Genomic DNA, 14788 nt, shown 5'->3' with positions numbered 1-14788 from the left:
AGGACATGGTTAAACGTGGTGAGATTCTGGATGATGTGATGGAGGATGAGTTCTACCTACGGAGGCTGGATGCTGGGCTGTTTGTCCTCCAGTTGCTCTGTTATATCATGGTGGAGATCAGCAACTCAGGGATATCCCAGGTAGGGCCATGGGCTGATTTACATTAAATATGAAAAATACCTACTGTATGCAGAGAGTACATATGAAGATTCAGCTACTTGTATTTGGTACCTTGTAGGTACACTACACAACCAAAAGTATGTAGACACCTGCTCGTCGAACATCTCATTCCAAAATCATGGGCAGTAATATGGAGTTGGTCCCCCCCTTTACTGCTATAACAGCCTCCACTCTTCTGGGAAGGCTTTCCACTAGATGTTGGAACATTGCTGCAGGAACTTGCTTCCATTCAGCCACGAGCATTAGTGAGGTCAGGCACTGATGTTAGGTGATTAGGCTGGCTCGCAGTCGGTGTTCCAATTCATCCCAAAGGTGTTCGATAGGGTTGAGTTCAGGGCTCTGTGCAGGCCAGTGAAGTTATTCCACACCGATCTCAGCAAAGCATTTCTGTATGGACCTCACTTTGTGCACGGGGGCATTGTAATGCTGAAACAGAATCCTCTAGAATGTTGTATGCTGTAGAGTTACGATTTCCCTTCACTTGAACTAAGGGGCCGAACCATGAACAGCCCCAGAACATTTTTCCTCCTCCACCAAACTTTACAGTTGGCGCTATGCATTCTGGTAGGTAACTTTCTCCTGGCATCTGTCCGTCGTACTGCCAGATGGTGAAGTGTGATTCATCACGCCAGAGAACTTGTTTCCAATGACGGCGAGCTTTACATCACTCCAGCCGATGCTTGACATTGCGTTTGCCTATTTATTTATTTTTTGGGGGGGGCTTGTGTGTGGCTGCTCTGCCATGGAAACCCATTTCATGAAGGTCCAGCCTAACGGTTCTTGTGTCCTGACGTTGCTTCCAGAGGCAGTTTGGAAAACTGTAGTAAGTGTTGCAACCAAGGACAGACGATTTTTACGAGCTACGCGATTCAGCGGCCCGTTCTGTGAGTTGTGGCCTACCGCTTCGTGGCTGAGCTGTTGTTGACCCTAGACATTTCCACTTCACAATAACAGCACTTACAGTTGACCAGGGCAGCTCTAGCAGAGCAGAAATTTTATGAACTGACTTTTTGCATAGGTGGTGTCATAGGATGTGCAAATGTTTGTTTATGGAGATTGCATGTCTGTGTGCTCGATTTTATACACCTGTCAGCAACGGGTGTGGTTGAAATAGCCAAATCCACTAATTTGAAGTTGTCAAGACACTATCTTTTTAGCTTAACTTCTGAGTGATATAGTAACTGTACAATGTCACAGAGGCAAAGTGTACAGTATGCTAGCATTATTAGTGATTCAGTCATGACCCTTTGTCCTTTCTCCTCTCAGCTGCAGCAGAGGGTGCATCAGATCCTGAACCTGAGGGGAGGCTCTGTCAAAGTGGTGCGGCACATCATGAGAGGTGAGGGTCCACGTCACACCCTGCTAGAGGCAGAGAGACTAGCACTGACATGGATCTACTCCGAAGCCATACAACATCTAGCCTATTTACCAGCCTCACTCCTTCCTTCTTTACCTAAAAGCCATAAATACATGTGTACTATCTGTTTTTAGTTTATATATTAATGTGATTGTATTTTGAGTTATTTATTAACCTCTGTCATTGTCAACTAAGACCAGGAAGCTGTGGACGGTATGGCTCTCAGCCCTGATGACATGTAATGATGTAAATAGAGACATCCATCATGTCACAGCTTGGACAGGGTAGCGAGTCTCATGTTGATGTGCAGCACTAGCCCCATGTCCCCTGTCTCCTTCGAAAGCCAACAGTTACTACTTACTTACATTCATGCTCAGCTGCCCTCGTCTGTGTGAGACTGACACTGTGTGGGTGCCCATTAGTGGGAAGGTCCTCCCTGATCTTCCCCATTAAAAGGCTGACTCCTGCATTGGACATGGCTTTGGCAGCATGAACAGTTTAAATACATTCAGAGAGAATGTCAATGGCTCTGAACTTGACCCTGATCTTTTAGAATGAAAGTGAAGGCTGTCTGGAGTGGACCACTGATGAATTTGAGATGACCAAATGTAGAGATTTTTTTTATTGCTGCCTATTATCACACCCGTTCTATGGATAATATGGAGCTTGAGAATAAATTGTAATACTAGATTATTACTTCTGTTGAATGATACACTAGGTATATTACATTCTGTCTGCTCCAGATGATATAGGTTGTCTGTCCAGGCCTCTACATTCCAGCAGCCTCAGCGGTCTGGCCAGGCCGGGTGAAATTACCTTAATGTCTGATGGGCTCCCACCAGATGGGGACTCTTGGCCCTCAGCTCAGAGTGGGAGGTTCTGTGGAACCAAGGTATCAATGAAACTGTGTTGGAATTAATAATGTAATGTAGCTTTCTAAACTAGCTCCGATCGACAGCTGCTCAGTAAAAGGGCCCAACCTGTGAAGTCACGTGTGGTGGACGATACCATCCAGAAGCATGATGATCCCGTGTGTGTGTGTGTGACTGCCATACCCTCCCAACCGGTGCTGTCGAAGGTTTTGAAGTCTTGCATAAGACTACAACCTATAGATTGAAGGTGTTATTCTTGGGAGAAATTAAGCATTGCAGTTCTTCGGAGTGTCTTGACAAGCACTGCCTCAGTCTGCACTCCCTGTTCTCTTCAGCTCATAGCCTCATCGGTGACACATCAGAGTTGACAGGTGAAGTGTCAGGAGTGGTCCATTTCAAAGGTTTCTCCATTCTGTAAGTTTGCAGGCTGGGATCCTTAATGATTAACCTACTTGTCGACAGTGAGACTGGCTCGAAAATTAAGTGCAACATTTGCGATCGAGCAGGAAGCCTTAGTCGGTGACCCGGCAAATGGTAGCAGCGTTTGTCACGCCATATTCCCCTCAGCCTGGTCGCCACAGTGACAGGAAGAGCGCCTTAGAATGCCAGCCCATGATTTTGGAGAGTGGGCCTGTCTTCTTGAGGCTAATTCTAGGGGATATTGAGATTGTGTGGGTCATTTGTGGAATCCTGCTGGCTCACACACATTCGGGGCTGAATGAGCAGGGTATGATGTAGAATCTAGGACTTCAAGAAAATATTTGGAGTCTTGTTTTTTGTTAGTGCTTAATACCACTGTGTATAGTTTTACTATCAGTCATCATGAATATGAGATTCAGAGCGCCGCTCTGTGTTAGAAAGTGTGTGCGAGTCTCTTGAATTTCTGCTCATGGTCATGGTTACTGAATCTCATGAGGAGATGAATCCTCTGTGTGAACTCCTTATGATTCACCCCAGCAGTCTATTGAAGCCATGTTTTTCCCCTTGCCTCAGGCCATTGTCAGAAACTCTTTTATTCTCTGGCATTTAAAAGAGAAACTTTGTTTTTGATCTCCTCTCTCAAGGGTCCACAGGCTTTACTGGTAATCCTGCAAGAGGGGCTACCTGCGCTGGGCTTCTGACAGCACACCCCTCCACATTAGACTCACAAATAGACTGCTGCTTTCAGAGGCTACGCCTGTGTGACTGCCTGGCGTTCCACAGCGAGTTTGCCTCAGTTAAAGAAGAGTCTAGTGTGAGTTGGCAGGGAATATAGGCTGAAGTATGTACCCTTGAGAGACAAGGTGTAAGTCAGGGGATATAGGAATAAACGTACTGCACTGCTAGAGCACAACACTGGATCTACATAGGGTTGGAGATTCAGTTTTAGAAAAATGTATATCCTAGATTTTTAGGTTGCAGACTGCAGCCTTTTCTATATCTCTCCTTTTTTGTATTCTGGCCTCGGCACTAAGCCACGGGTTATTTAACATGCGTATGGGGAAACTTGGTGTGTTCAGTGTTCATGCATGTATTCCTGTGTGGGCGTGAGAGAGAGGAAAAGAGCGGTTATGTCATTGTCATTCAGGAACATCCTCCTAAGTTTCAATTCCTTTGATTTGTGTGGATTACAGGAACCATGCCCATGGAGTGGTTTGATTCAAAAGAAGACTGCGCCAAACTAAACTTGGGGATTTGTCTTTTTTCAGAGTATGCTGAAAACATCGGGGACGGAAAGAGTGAGGAGTTCAAAGAGAGTGAGCAGAAGAGGATTATGGACCTGCTGGAGAACTTCTAACCCTAACCAATCCCTGGGAGGAGTACCTGACCAGAACAGAGGGTCTCCACACACTCACAGACAGAAGATACCAGTGTCCAGCAGGTGCAGAGAAGCTGTATTGACTGCGCTCTGTGTGCTGGACTATAGTGACTCAAAATATAATAACAAAGATGTGCAATCTTAGACTGCAACTCTTTCAGACTCACATGTTTGTTGTTTGATTTGTGTATTTTGTAATAAAATCCCATCCGGATAAGATTGTTTTCTGTGCAGGTGAATTATGTGTAATTATTTCCCACATTGTTGCTGTTGGCAGGGTTGTGTTAGCTGTAAGAGGGAAGGGATTGAGGGAAGACTGTGTAGGCCAAGGACATGATGTCTATGCTTCTTTTAGGTTGTGCGTCAACTACTCTCAGGCCTTTTGTCATCATCTGGCAAGACTAGAATGGTATTTATATCTCAAGCATACATATTTAATGGGAGGATGTCTGAATATACAGTATGCCTCCTCTACACAGAAGGACTGCCGCAGTTGGGTTGTGAAATCACAGCGTGACACCCTACAGGTAGTGGTAATGTGGTCTGATGCCTGGGATTCCCATGATGACATAAAGGTGCTGGTATCATACTGCACCATGTCTGTTCAGATGACTTCCTTGGCAATCCCAATGGGGCGGGTAGGCCTTATTCGCAGATTTTAGTAGAAACTGAAATGTGCTTGGAAAGCAGACTCTGTGATATGGGCTTTGGTTTATTCATGAGCAATGGAGTTAGTGAGAATCATTGTGTTGTCAACTTCTGGTAAACTGTTGCCACAGATTTTTTTAAATGACGCTGGAAGAAATGGCAGCAGTTTTACGTGTGCCCAACCAATTGTGCTATTATGTTTATTTTCGTGTTATTTGTAACTTATTTTGTACATAATGTTTCTGCAACTGTATCTTATGACTGAAAAGAGCTTCTGGATATCAGAACAGTGATCACTCACCTTGGATTAGACAAAGAGCTTCTGGATATCAGAACAGTGATCACTCACCTCGGATTAGACAAAGAGCTTCTGGATATCAGGACAGCGATCACTCACCTCGGTTTAGACAAAGAGCTTCTGGATATCAGGACAGTGATCACTCACCTCGGATTAGACAAAGAGCATCTGGATATGAGGACAGTGATCATTCACCTCGGATTAGACAAAGAGCTGGGGGGGGGGGGTCTGTGCATATTTGTAAACAGCTGGTGCACGAAATCTAAGGAAGTCTAGATTTTGCTCGCCTGAAGTAGAATATCTTGCCTAGAGTTTTCACCACATTACTTGCCTAGAGTTTTCAGCTATACTTTTTGTGGCTGTTTATTTACCACCACAGACGGATGCTGGCACTAAGACCGCACTCAGTCAGCTGTATAAGGAAATAAGCAAACAGGAAACCGCTCACCCAGAGGTGGCGCTCTTAGTGGCTGGAGACTTTAATGCAGGGAAACTTAAATCAGTTCTGCCTATTTTCTATCAACATCACCTGTACTCCACACACAGAGACGCGTACAAAGCTCTCCCTTGCCCTCCATTTGGTAAATCCGACCACAATTCTATCCTCCTGATTCCTGCTTACAAGCAATAATTAAAGCAGGAAGCACCAATGACTCAGTCTACAAAAAAGTGGTCAGATGAATCAGATGCTAAACTACAGGACTGTTTTGCTATCACAGACATATTCCGGGATTCTTCCGATGGCATTGAGGAGTACACCACATCAGTCACTGGCTTTATCAATAAGTGCATTGAGGATGTCGTCCCCACAGTGACTGTACGTACATAGCCCAACCAGAAGTCATGGATTACAGGCAACACTCGCACTGAGCTAAAGGGTAGAGCTGCCGCTTTTAAGGTGCGGGACTCTAACCCGGAAGCTTATAAGAAATCCCGCTATGCCCTCTGACGAACCATCAAACAGGCAAAGCGGCAATACAGGGCTAAGATTGAATCGTACTACACCGGCTCCAACGCTCGTCTTATGTGGCAGGGCTTACAAACTATTAGACTATAAAGGGAAGCACAGCCACGAGCCTACCAGACGAGCTAAATCACTTCTATGCTCGCTTCGAGGCAAGCAACACTGAGGCATGCATGAGAGCATCAGCTGTTCCGGACGACTGTGTGATCACACTCTCCGTAGCCGACGTGAGTAAGACCTTTAAACAGGTCAACATTCACAAGGCTGCGTGGCCAGACGGATTACCAGGATGTGTGCTCCGGGCATGTGCTGACCAACTGGCAGGTGTCTTCACTGACATTTTCAACATGTTCCTGATTGAGTCTGTAATACCAACATGTTTCAAGCAGACCACCATAGTCCCTGTGCCCAAGAACACGAAGGCAACCTGCCTAAATGACTACAGACCCGTAGCACTCCCGTCCGTATGCATGAAGTGTTTTGAAAGGCTGGTAAGGGCTCACATCAACACCATTATCCCAGAAACCCTAGACCCACTCCAATTTGCATACCACCCAAACAGATCCAAAGATTATGCAATCTCTATTGCACTCCACACTGCCCTTTCCCACTTGGACAAAAGGAACACCTATGTGAGAATGCTATTCATTGATCAAAGCTCAGCATTCAACGTACCCTCAAAGCTCATCACTAAGCTAAGGATCCTGGGACTAAACACCTCCCTCTGCAACTGGATCCTGGACTTCCTGACGCGCCGCCCCCTAGGTGGTGAGGTTAGGTAGCAACACATCTGCCACGCTGATCCTCAACACTGGAGCCCCCCAGGGGTGCGTGCTCAGTCCCCTCCTGTACTCCCTGTTCACCCACGACTGCATGGCCAGGCACGACTCCAACACCATTCAGTTTGCCGACGACACAACAGTGGTAGGCCTGATCACCGACAATGATGAGAGCCTACAGGAAGGAGCCCAGAGACCTGTTTGGGTGGTGCCAGGATAACAACCTATCCCTCAACGTAACCAAGACTAAGGAGATGATTGTGGACTACAGGAAAAGGAGGACCGAGCATGCCCCCTTTCTCATCGACGGGGTTGTAGTGGAGCAGGTTGAGGAGCTTCAAGCTGAACCATCGAGAGCATCCTGACTGGTTGCATCACTACCTGGTACAACATTTGCTCAGTCTCTGACCGCAAGGCACTGCAGAGGGTAGTGCGTACGGCCCAGTACATCACTAAGCTGCCTGCCATCCAGGACTTTTCACCAGGCGGTGCCAGAGGAAGGCCCTAAAAATTGTCAAAGACCCCTGCCACCGCATTCATAGACTGCTCTCTCTACTACCGCATGGCAAGTGGTACCGGAGTGCCAATTCTAGGACAAAAAGGCTTCTCAACAGTTTTTACCCCCAAGCCATAAGACTCCTGAACAGGTAATTAAATGGCTACCCGGACTATTGCATTGTGTGCCCCTCACCACTCTTTTACACTGCTGCTACTCTCTGTTTATCGTGTATGCATAGTCACTTTAACTATACATTAATGTACATACTACCTCAATTGCCCCGACCAACCAGTGTCCCTGCACATTGGCTAACTGGGCTATCTGCATTGTGAACTGTTGGCCACTAACCTCTGGTGAACTGTTTGCCAACTGTGGCAATAAATATTATTGTTGCCAAAGGATTGCCAGTTTCACCACTAGTGGCGAGCATTTGCAAACTTCTGTGAACATTGTGGTATACTATTTAGTTTGCATCAAATTTGCCACAAACTGGCAGAAAGTTTGTTGAAAAACAACATTTTTGTAAGGGATAACAGTTCTTTACAGGTTACACATCCCTCCCATTAGACCCCTCTCAGACCACTCCCATTCCTATCAAAATTTTTGTTTGAGAAATTGCATTTAGCTAAGAAGCTATTTTTACTTATTTTTTACCATTTTAATTTAAAACAATCACAGTAAGGTACTTAGTTGTTTACCAGAAATCATTTGATGTTGAGATCAATTCAGATGACTTGGAACTTTAAATAGTGCAGCTTTCTGTGCCATGCCTTTGTTTACTCTTGTTTATGTTTATGCCTCATGGCCCTGTTGCCACTTTGCTCACCGCAGATGTTGACATAATTCAATATTCAGTTGTTTTAGAAATGGAATGCTTCATTTTGCTCGCAGACGTTCAGTCTAAACGGTTTATCATAAGAGTCCTAAACTTGTATGGGTACGCACAGCAGTGTTCTAGAATATTGGACCGTTGGCTTTCATACTTTTCGAATTCTCAGCGCAGCTCAAGCAATTTCTCCAACTGTCAACACATTCAAATGATTAGAGGACTGGAGTACCGGAGACGCGTTGGTTGGAAATTGTGGGGAGATGATCGTTCGGGCTGTGTGTCCCCGTGGATGGTGATCTCCCTGGTAACTAGGATCGTAAAGTAGTTTCAATGAATCCTGAATTGTATTGTGTTTGTGTGTTTGTATGTGTGATGCATTAGAGGAGACCATATGCCTTCAAGCGTGTCATGAGGGAGTGCATTTTTATTGATGCTCTGCCACAGCATCAAACTTAACATGCAAATGAGTGCGAGCCCCCGGCCCAGGCTCGAGCAGAGGCTCAATGACATCATCACCATAGCAATGTTTATTGAGAACATGTGGGAGCAATCTTGCCATGCCAATCACTCCTGTCTCACGTTGCAGTGGCGTCGTCGCGGCAGGGATGAGGCAAAGGAGGCCGTTCTCCAACAGCGTAACAGCTGCTCTGCAAGCTGGCCTCTAATATCGCTTATAAGGAGAGAATTGTTATTTGCATATTGTATTGGCAGGAAGGTACCCCACGCATCTCTTATCAGTGATTATGACACCACCATGTTAACAGTGGTTGTACAGCAATTTCACAGCTGAGAGGAAGTAGAATAATTGTATTTTCCAAGTGATTGAATTGAACACCGTGTGCTGTGATTTTTCTCCCTGGTTCCTTGCAGTGTACATGGTGTAAGTGGGAAGACAAACTGCAATTTCAATGTTATTGAATAATTGGTTTCTGGTGGAAGATGTAATATCAGGCCCTTAGCTCCTTTACCATGAAGGTTGTAATGATATATCTCATGCAGAGGTCACTGTGAATGAACATTATTAACCACATGATCTTCCTAATTGTGCTCTTCAATTCTGAAAATGTTTGCTCCAGCCTGTTTTCCTTGAACAGCTCATAAAACAAAATAGATGTAACTTATCATCAAATGTATCCATCTCTAAACACAAGACATTTAAGTTAGTAAATATGAGAGTACATGTGTGGCTGCAACCGAGTGAATTATTAATTATGTGGTTATTAATTCTGTGAAGAAGATAATTGTGTTGATTTATGACAAATTCTATTCCCGATGGATTGTGCTACAGTGCCTTCAGAAAGTATTCACACCCCTTGACTTTTTCCACATTTTGTTGTGTTACAGCCTGAATATATTTTGGGGTCACTGGCCTACACACAATACCCCATAATGTCAGTGGAATTATGTTTTTTGACAATTTTACAAATTAATAAAAAAGTGAGAAGCTGACATGTCTTGAGTCAAGTATTCAATCATTTTGTTTATGCAAGCCTAAATAAGTTCAGAGTAAAAATGTGCTTTTAACAAGTCATAGAATAAGTTGCATGGACCTATTTGAAGTAATAGTGGTTAATGTTATTTTTGAATGACTACCTCATCTCTGTACCTCATACATACAATTATCTGTAAGTTACCTCAGTCAAGCAGTGAATTTCTAACACAGATTCAACCACAAAGACCAGGGAGGTTTTCCATTGCCTCGCAAAGAAGAGCACCTATTAGTTATTAATTACACTTTGGATGGTGTATCAATACATCCAGCCACTACAAAGATACAGGTGTCCTTCCTAACTCAGTTGCTGGAGAGGAAGGAAACCATTTAGGGATTTCACCATGAAGCCAATGATGACATAAAACAGTTAGTCTAATGACTGTGATAGGAGAACTTAAACAACACTAACCTAATTCACTGGGCAAAAAGAAGGAAACCTGAACAGAATTAAAATATTCCTAAACATGCATCCCATTTCCAACCAGGCACTATATTAATACTGCAAAATATGTGGCAATGCAATACGCTTTTTCTCCTGAATACAAAGTCTAATGTTTGGGGCAAATCCAATACAACACATTACTGAGTACCTCTCTCCTCTCTTTTTTTACTTGAAAATCTATGGCAAGACCTGAAAATGGTTGTCTAGCAATGACCAACAACCAATTTGACAAAGCTTGAAGAATTCTGAAAAGAATAATGGGCAAATTTTGAACAATCCAGGTGTGGAAAACATCTGTCATCGCTGGCAAAGGTGCTTCTACAAAGTATTGACTCAGGGGTGTGAATACTTTATGTACATGAGATATTTCTGTATTTAATTGTCAATCAATTTGCAAAATAATCCAAAAAGCATGTTTCCACTTTGTAATTATGGGTATTGTGTGTAGATGGCTGAGGGAAAACATTATTTTTAATCAATTTTGAATTTGGGCTGTAACACAACAAAATGTGGAATAAGTCAGGGGGTATTAATACTTTCTTAAGGCACTGTATATCCCACAGTCTGTCCACTGTATGTGCTGTGTGCAACTGTGCATCCAGGGCGAAGAGCGCATCCTGTCAGTTTGGCACTGTCCAAGGGGCTGATTGTGCAGTGCTGTGTCCTTGGTCCCTGAAATGGCTGTGATGTGTCTGTGTGCTTTTACGACCAGACTGGAGACAATACCCTATGTTAGGCTTTACGATCAGGAAAATATTTTCCCCCAAAGCTATGAATTGTCCTCAATATACCTCTTTCTCAAATTCTATCTTAACTGTCAAGTGGAGCTGAATACATTAACTGTGCATTAACTGTGCATTGGACACTTAGCCAATAAAGCAAACTCCAGTTATTGGAATCCTGATTAGCAACATGTGACTGATGTAGGCAAAGACATTCATAAATTCTCCACCTGTTGATGTCCTACCAGGGTTAATTGAACATGTTAATTTATGTGTTGCATCAGTTGTCTTAGTTTGTTTTTGTATGCTATAAATGCAGACAGATAGATATAGTTTGTCAAAGATGGATGGTCATACAGCTTTAAAAATGACCGTCTTGTAAAAGTTTAATGAACAAATAACCTGCTCAGATCATTCCGCCTAATTGATATTCCCCATTGCAAGGCACTCACTCCCCTTTCTGTGTGTGAGGAGAAATCTCCCTCCGCCGCATCCAGAGCCGAACGAGCTGAAGCGAGGTATCAATCAGCGATTTGCACTAGAGGGTGGCTGCACCATCAAATCGCTTCATATCTGCGATCTGCGCTTTTGTTTAAAATCCGGGTCTATCTATACAACACGTTGCCTGGATTTGATCTTGTAAACTTAGTACACCTAATGTGAGAGAGTGGCAAAGAATACGGAATCTCAAATAAAAGAGATGGGAGCCTTTGGGGTAATAGTAGGGACTTTACATTACATGGGACTCTACATCCAACTTAGTGCCTCCACAAGGCAAGGTGGACATGCAGAGGTAGAGAACCACATCTCCGGGAACGGTACGTTTCTGTCCTAATGTTTTATTCGGTTAAATTCTAATGATATTAGTGTGCAACATGCGGAAAGGAACAATTGACAGTAAACACCAGGAAGATACTGCGGTTATAGGGGGAGAGTAGCTTACGATCAGGGCGGAGGCAACTGATGCAAAGGTGTTTTTCTTTATAAAGGGAACACCTGAGGTAGAAGGATGAGGGATTTATTTTGCACATGAATATTGCCGGTAGTCAAGCGCCGGCAGCTAATTCATGTTCTATATGCACTGTTATTTAACTTTTTTTCATTTGTTTATGTACAAATCTGTAGATACCGTTTTTTTCTGTGAAATAAAAGTTAATACTTAGCACACTGACAATCCTATTTACGTCATATCAGGACAATAGTGGGGGCAGAAATATTATGATGAAAATACCTCGTGGGGGTGCAACTCTCCACATTGCTGAATGACATATTGTTATTGAAAATGTAATGTTCATCTCAATCAACTGTATTTATCCAAATATATGTGTGTGGAAGATATCTATTTCTTTCAACAAAACTATGTCTGCTGGGTTGCTTTGATTTTGGCCTCGTAATTGTATAGTTACAACAATGTAATGATCAGCTTCTGAAAATTAACCGTTGAAAGAACCACTGCAGGTGGTTGAATACATCAAGCCTATATTCTGACACAATACTCATCTTTTTCAGAATGTAGTGGATAACAAGTGCCATTTAAGCAGTGCGTAGTCCAATAGTAGGCTACAATGGTCAAAATTCTGTTACTAACTGGAGGATTCAAACATCTCTCTCTTATGATGCACCAACATTCTCTCTGGCTTCCTGCAGTCTATTTTACAGTTAGTTGCATCACTCAGATAAACATGTATTGTCTGGGTTCATCATCATCTGTTTGAGATTCCAGCTGCTTGGTTGTCAGCTCAGCAGATGTGTGGGCAGAAGTTTGGCATGTGTATAAAAATGGACTGTCGAGAAGAGAAGATTGCGTGTGAGGCTAAGTGCCTCCATGCCCTTGAGCAAGATACTGATGATACCCCGGAACAAAGTGTAACATCAGATTCTTACTTCTGCCAGCACTATTTCTAACGTCACTATTATGCCCACTGGTATTACTAGCAGATACTAGTATGATAACATGCATGGTATCATTTCTATAGTTGGGTTGTGTGAAGTATAGTGTGATGTTGGGTGGTGTGATTAGGGACGGAAGTGAGATCTCTCTGATGACTCATTAACTTTTAATTTAAGGAAAAGCAGAGGAGGAAAACTGCAGAGGAGGAACATTGCCTCACCAGGGCTCGTTAGTCCACCATGGAAAAGCTTAAGACGGGGAATATGTTGCGCTGATAAAACTTTATCCAAGTAACCCAGTTTGAAAATGGGAAGCACCTTGGTGTCCAAAATGAATGTGCAGAAAAAAAGCTTACATTTGTATCAGGGTGTGAACCCTAATTACCTGCTCCTCCAGGGTGTGTGGGTTAACCTCTTGCCAGTGGGCTGGAACCAGATAGACCAGGATGATATGCAGGTCACGCTATTACAGACAGCCAACTGTGTCCATCACCCGCTTGCCTTCACCTCTACAGATGCATGAATCTCCCACTGCTTCTGACCTAAATTAGTGGTAACAGGGATAGCATAGAGCAGGTAAACTGACCCTGAAAGGCTACAAGGTGGGCTAAATATGATATAATGTCCCTGCAGTCATTGTGTCGGTTGACATTATCCATTATTTGTAGTTCACTACAGATTTTCTGAATGCTGCAGTCTGCATCACCAACTGTTATGCAGAGGGATTTTTACAGTGCATTCTGAAAGTATTCAGAGCCCTTGACATTTTCCACATTTTGTTATGTTACAGCCTTATTCTAAAATGGCTTAAATAAAAAAAATCCTCATCGAAATACACACAATAGTGACAAAGCGAAAAATGATAATGACAAAGCGAAAAATGTTTTTTTAGACATTTTTGCAAATACAAAACAGATACCTTATTTACATAAGTATTCAGACCCTTTGCTATGAGACTCAAAATTGAGCTCAGGTACATCCTGTTTCCATTGATCATCCTTGAGATGTTTCTACAACTTGACTGGAGTCCTCCTGTGGTAAATTAAATTGATTGGACATGACTTGGAAAGGCACACACCTGTCTATATCAGGTCCCAAAGTTGACAGTGCATGTCAGGGCAAAAACCAAGCCAAGAGGATGAAGTAATTGTCCGTAGAGCTCTGAGACAGGATTGTGTCAAGGCACAGATCTGGGGAAGGGTACCATAACATTTCTCCAGCGTTGAAGGTCCCCAAGAACACAATGGCCTCCATTATTCTTAAATGGAAGAAGTTTGGAACCACCGCCCGGCCAAACTGAGCAATCGGGGGAGAAGAGCCATGGTCAGGGAGGAGACCAAGAAACCGGTGGGAGCTCCAGATTTCCTCTGTGGAGATGGGAGAAGCTTCCAGAAGGACAACAATCTCTGCAGCACTCAACAAATCAGGCCTTTATGTCAGTGGCCAGACAGAAGCCACTCCTCAGTAAAAGGCACATGACAGCTCGCATGGAGCTTGCCAAAAAGCACCTAAAGGATTCTCAGACCATGAGAAACAAGATTATCTGGTCTGATGAAATCAAGATTGAACTCTTTGGCATGAATGCCAAGCGTCATGTCTGGAGGAAACCTACAGTGAAGCATGGTGGTGGCAGGATCATGCTGTGGGGATGTTTTTCAGCGGCATGGACTGGGAGACTAGTCAGGATCAAGGGAAAGTACAGAGAAATCTTGATGAAAACTTGCTCCAGAGTGCTCAGGACCTCAGACTGAGGCGAAGGTTCACCTTCCTACAGAACAACAACCCTAAGCACACAGCCAAGACAACGCAGGAGTGGCTTCGGGACAATTCTGAATGTCCTTGAGTGGCCCAGCCGGAGCCGGACTTGAACCCGATTGAACATCTCTGAAGAGACCTTAAAATAGCTGTGCAGCGATGCTCCCCATCCAATCTGACAGAGCTTGAGATGATCTGCAGAGAAGAATGGGAGAAACTCCCCGAATACATGTGTGCAAAGCTTATAGCGTCATACCCAAGAA

At 43.7% G+C, this 14788-nt stretch overlaps 2 protein-coding genes across 3 annotated transcripts in view; both read left to right on the top strand.

The window, feature by feature from the left end:
• LOC110492202 (beta-catenin-like protein 1) overlaps positions 1-4438 on the top strand; it is a 40725-nt gene extending 36287 nt beyond the window's left edge. Inside the window, exons 14-16 of one of the 2 annotated variants that reach the window (XM_021566299.2) lie at positions 3-140; positions 1447-1519; positions 4098-4438. In XM_021566299.2, the coding sequence (XP_021421974.2) occupies positions 3-140; positions 1447-1519; positions 4098-4186 (300 nt within the window). In that variant the 3' untranslated portion in view covers positions 4187-4438. The remainder of the gene's footprint in view (positions 1-2; positions 141-1446; positions 1520-4097) is intronic. The other variant, XM_021566300.2, reaches the window with a different exon arrangement.
• Positions 4439-11370: 6932 nt separating this feature from the next.
• The window catches only part of LOC110492201 (V-set and transmembrane domain-containing protein 2-like protein), a 31183-nt gene continuing 27765 nt past the window's right edge, over positions 11371-14788 (top strand). Inside the window, exon 1 of the mRNA XM_021566297.2 lies at positions 11371-11698. Within this exon, the coding sequence (XP_021421972.1) occupies positions 11581-11698 (118 nt within the window). The 5' untranslated portion in view covers positions 11371-11580. The remainder of the gene's footprint in view (positions 11699-14788) is intronic.

This window comes from Oncorhynchus mykiss, chromosome 16 (genome assembly GCF_013265735.2).
Source record: "Oncorhynchus mykiss isolate Arlee chromosome 16, USDA_OmykA_1.1, whole genome shotgun sequence".
In the NCBI taxonomy this organism is placed as follows: Eukaryota; Metazoa; Chordata; class Actinopteri; order Salmoniformes; family Salmonidae; genus Oncorhynchus; species Oncorhynchus mykiss.
This window is presented reverse-complemented; position numbering and strand designations above follow the sequence as displayed.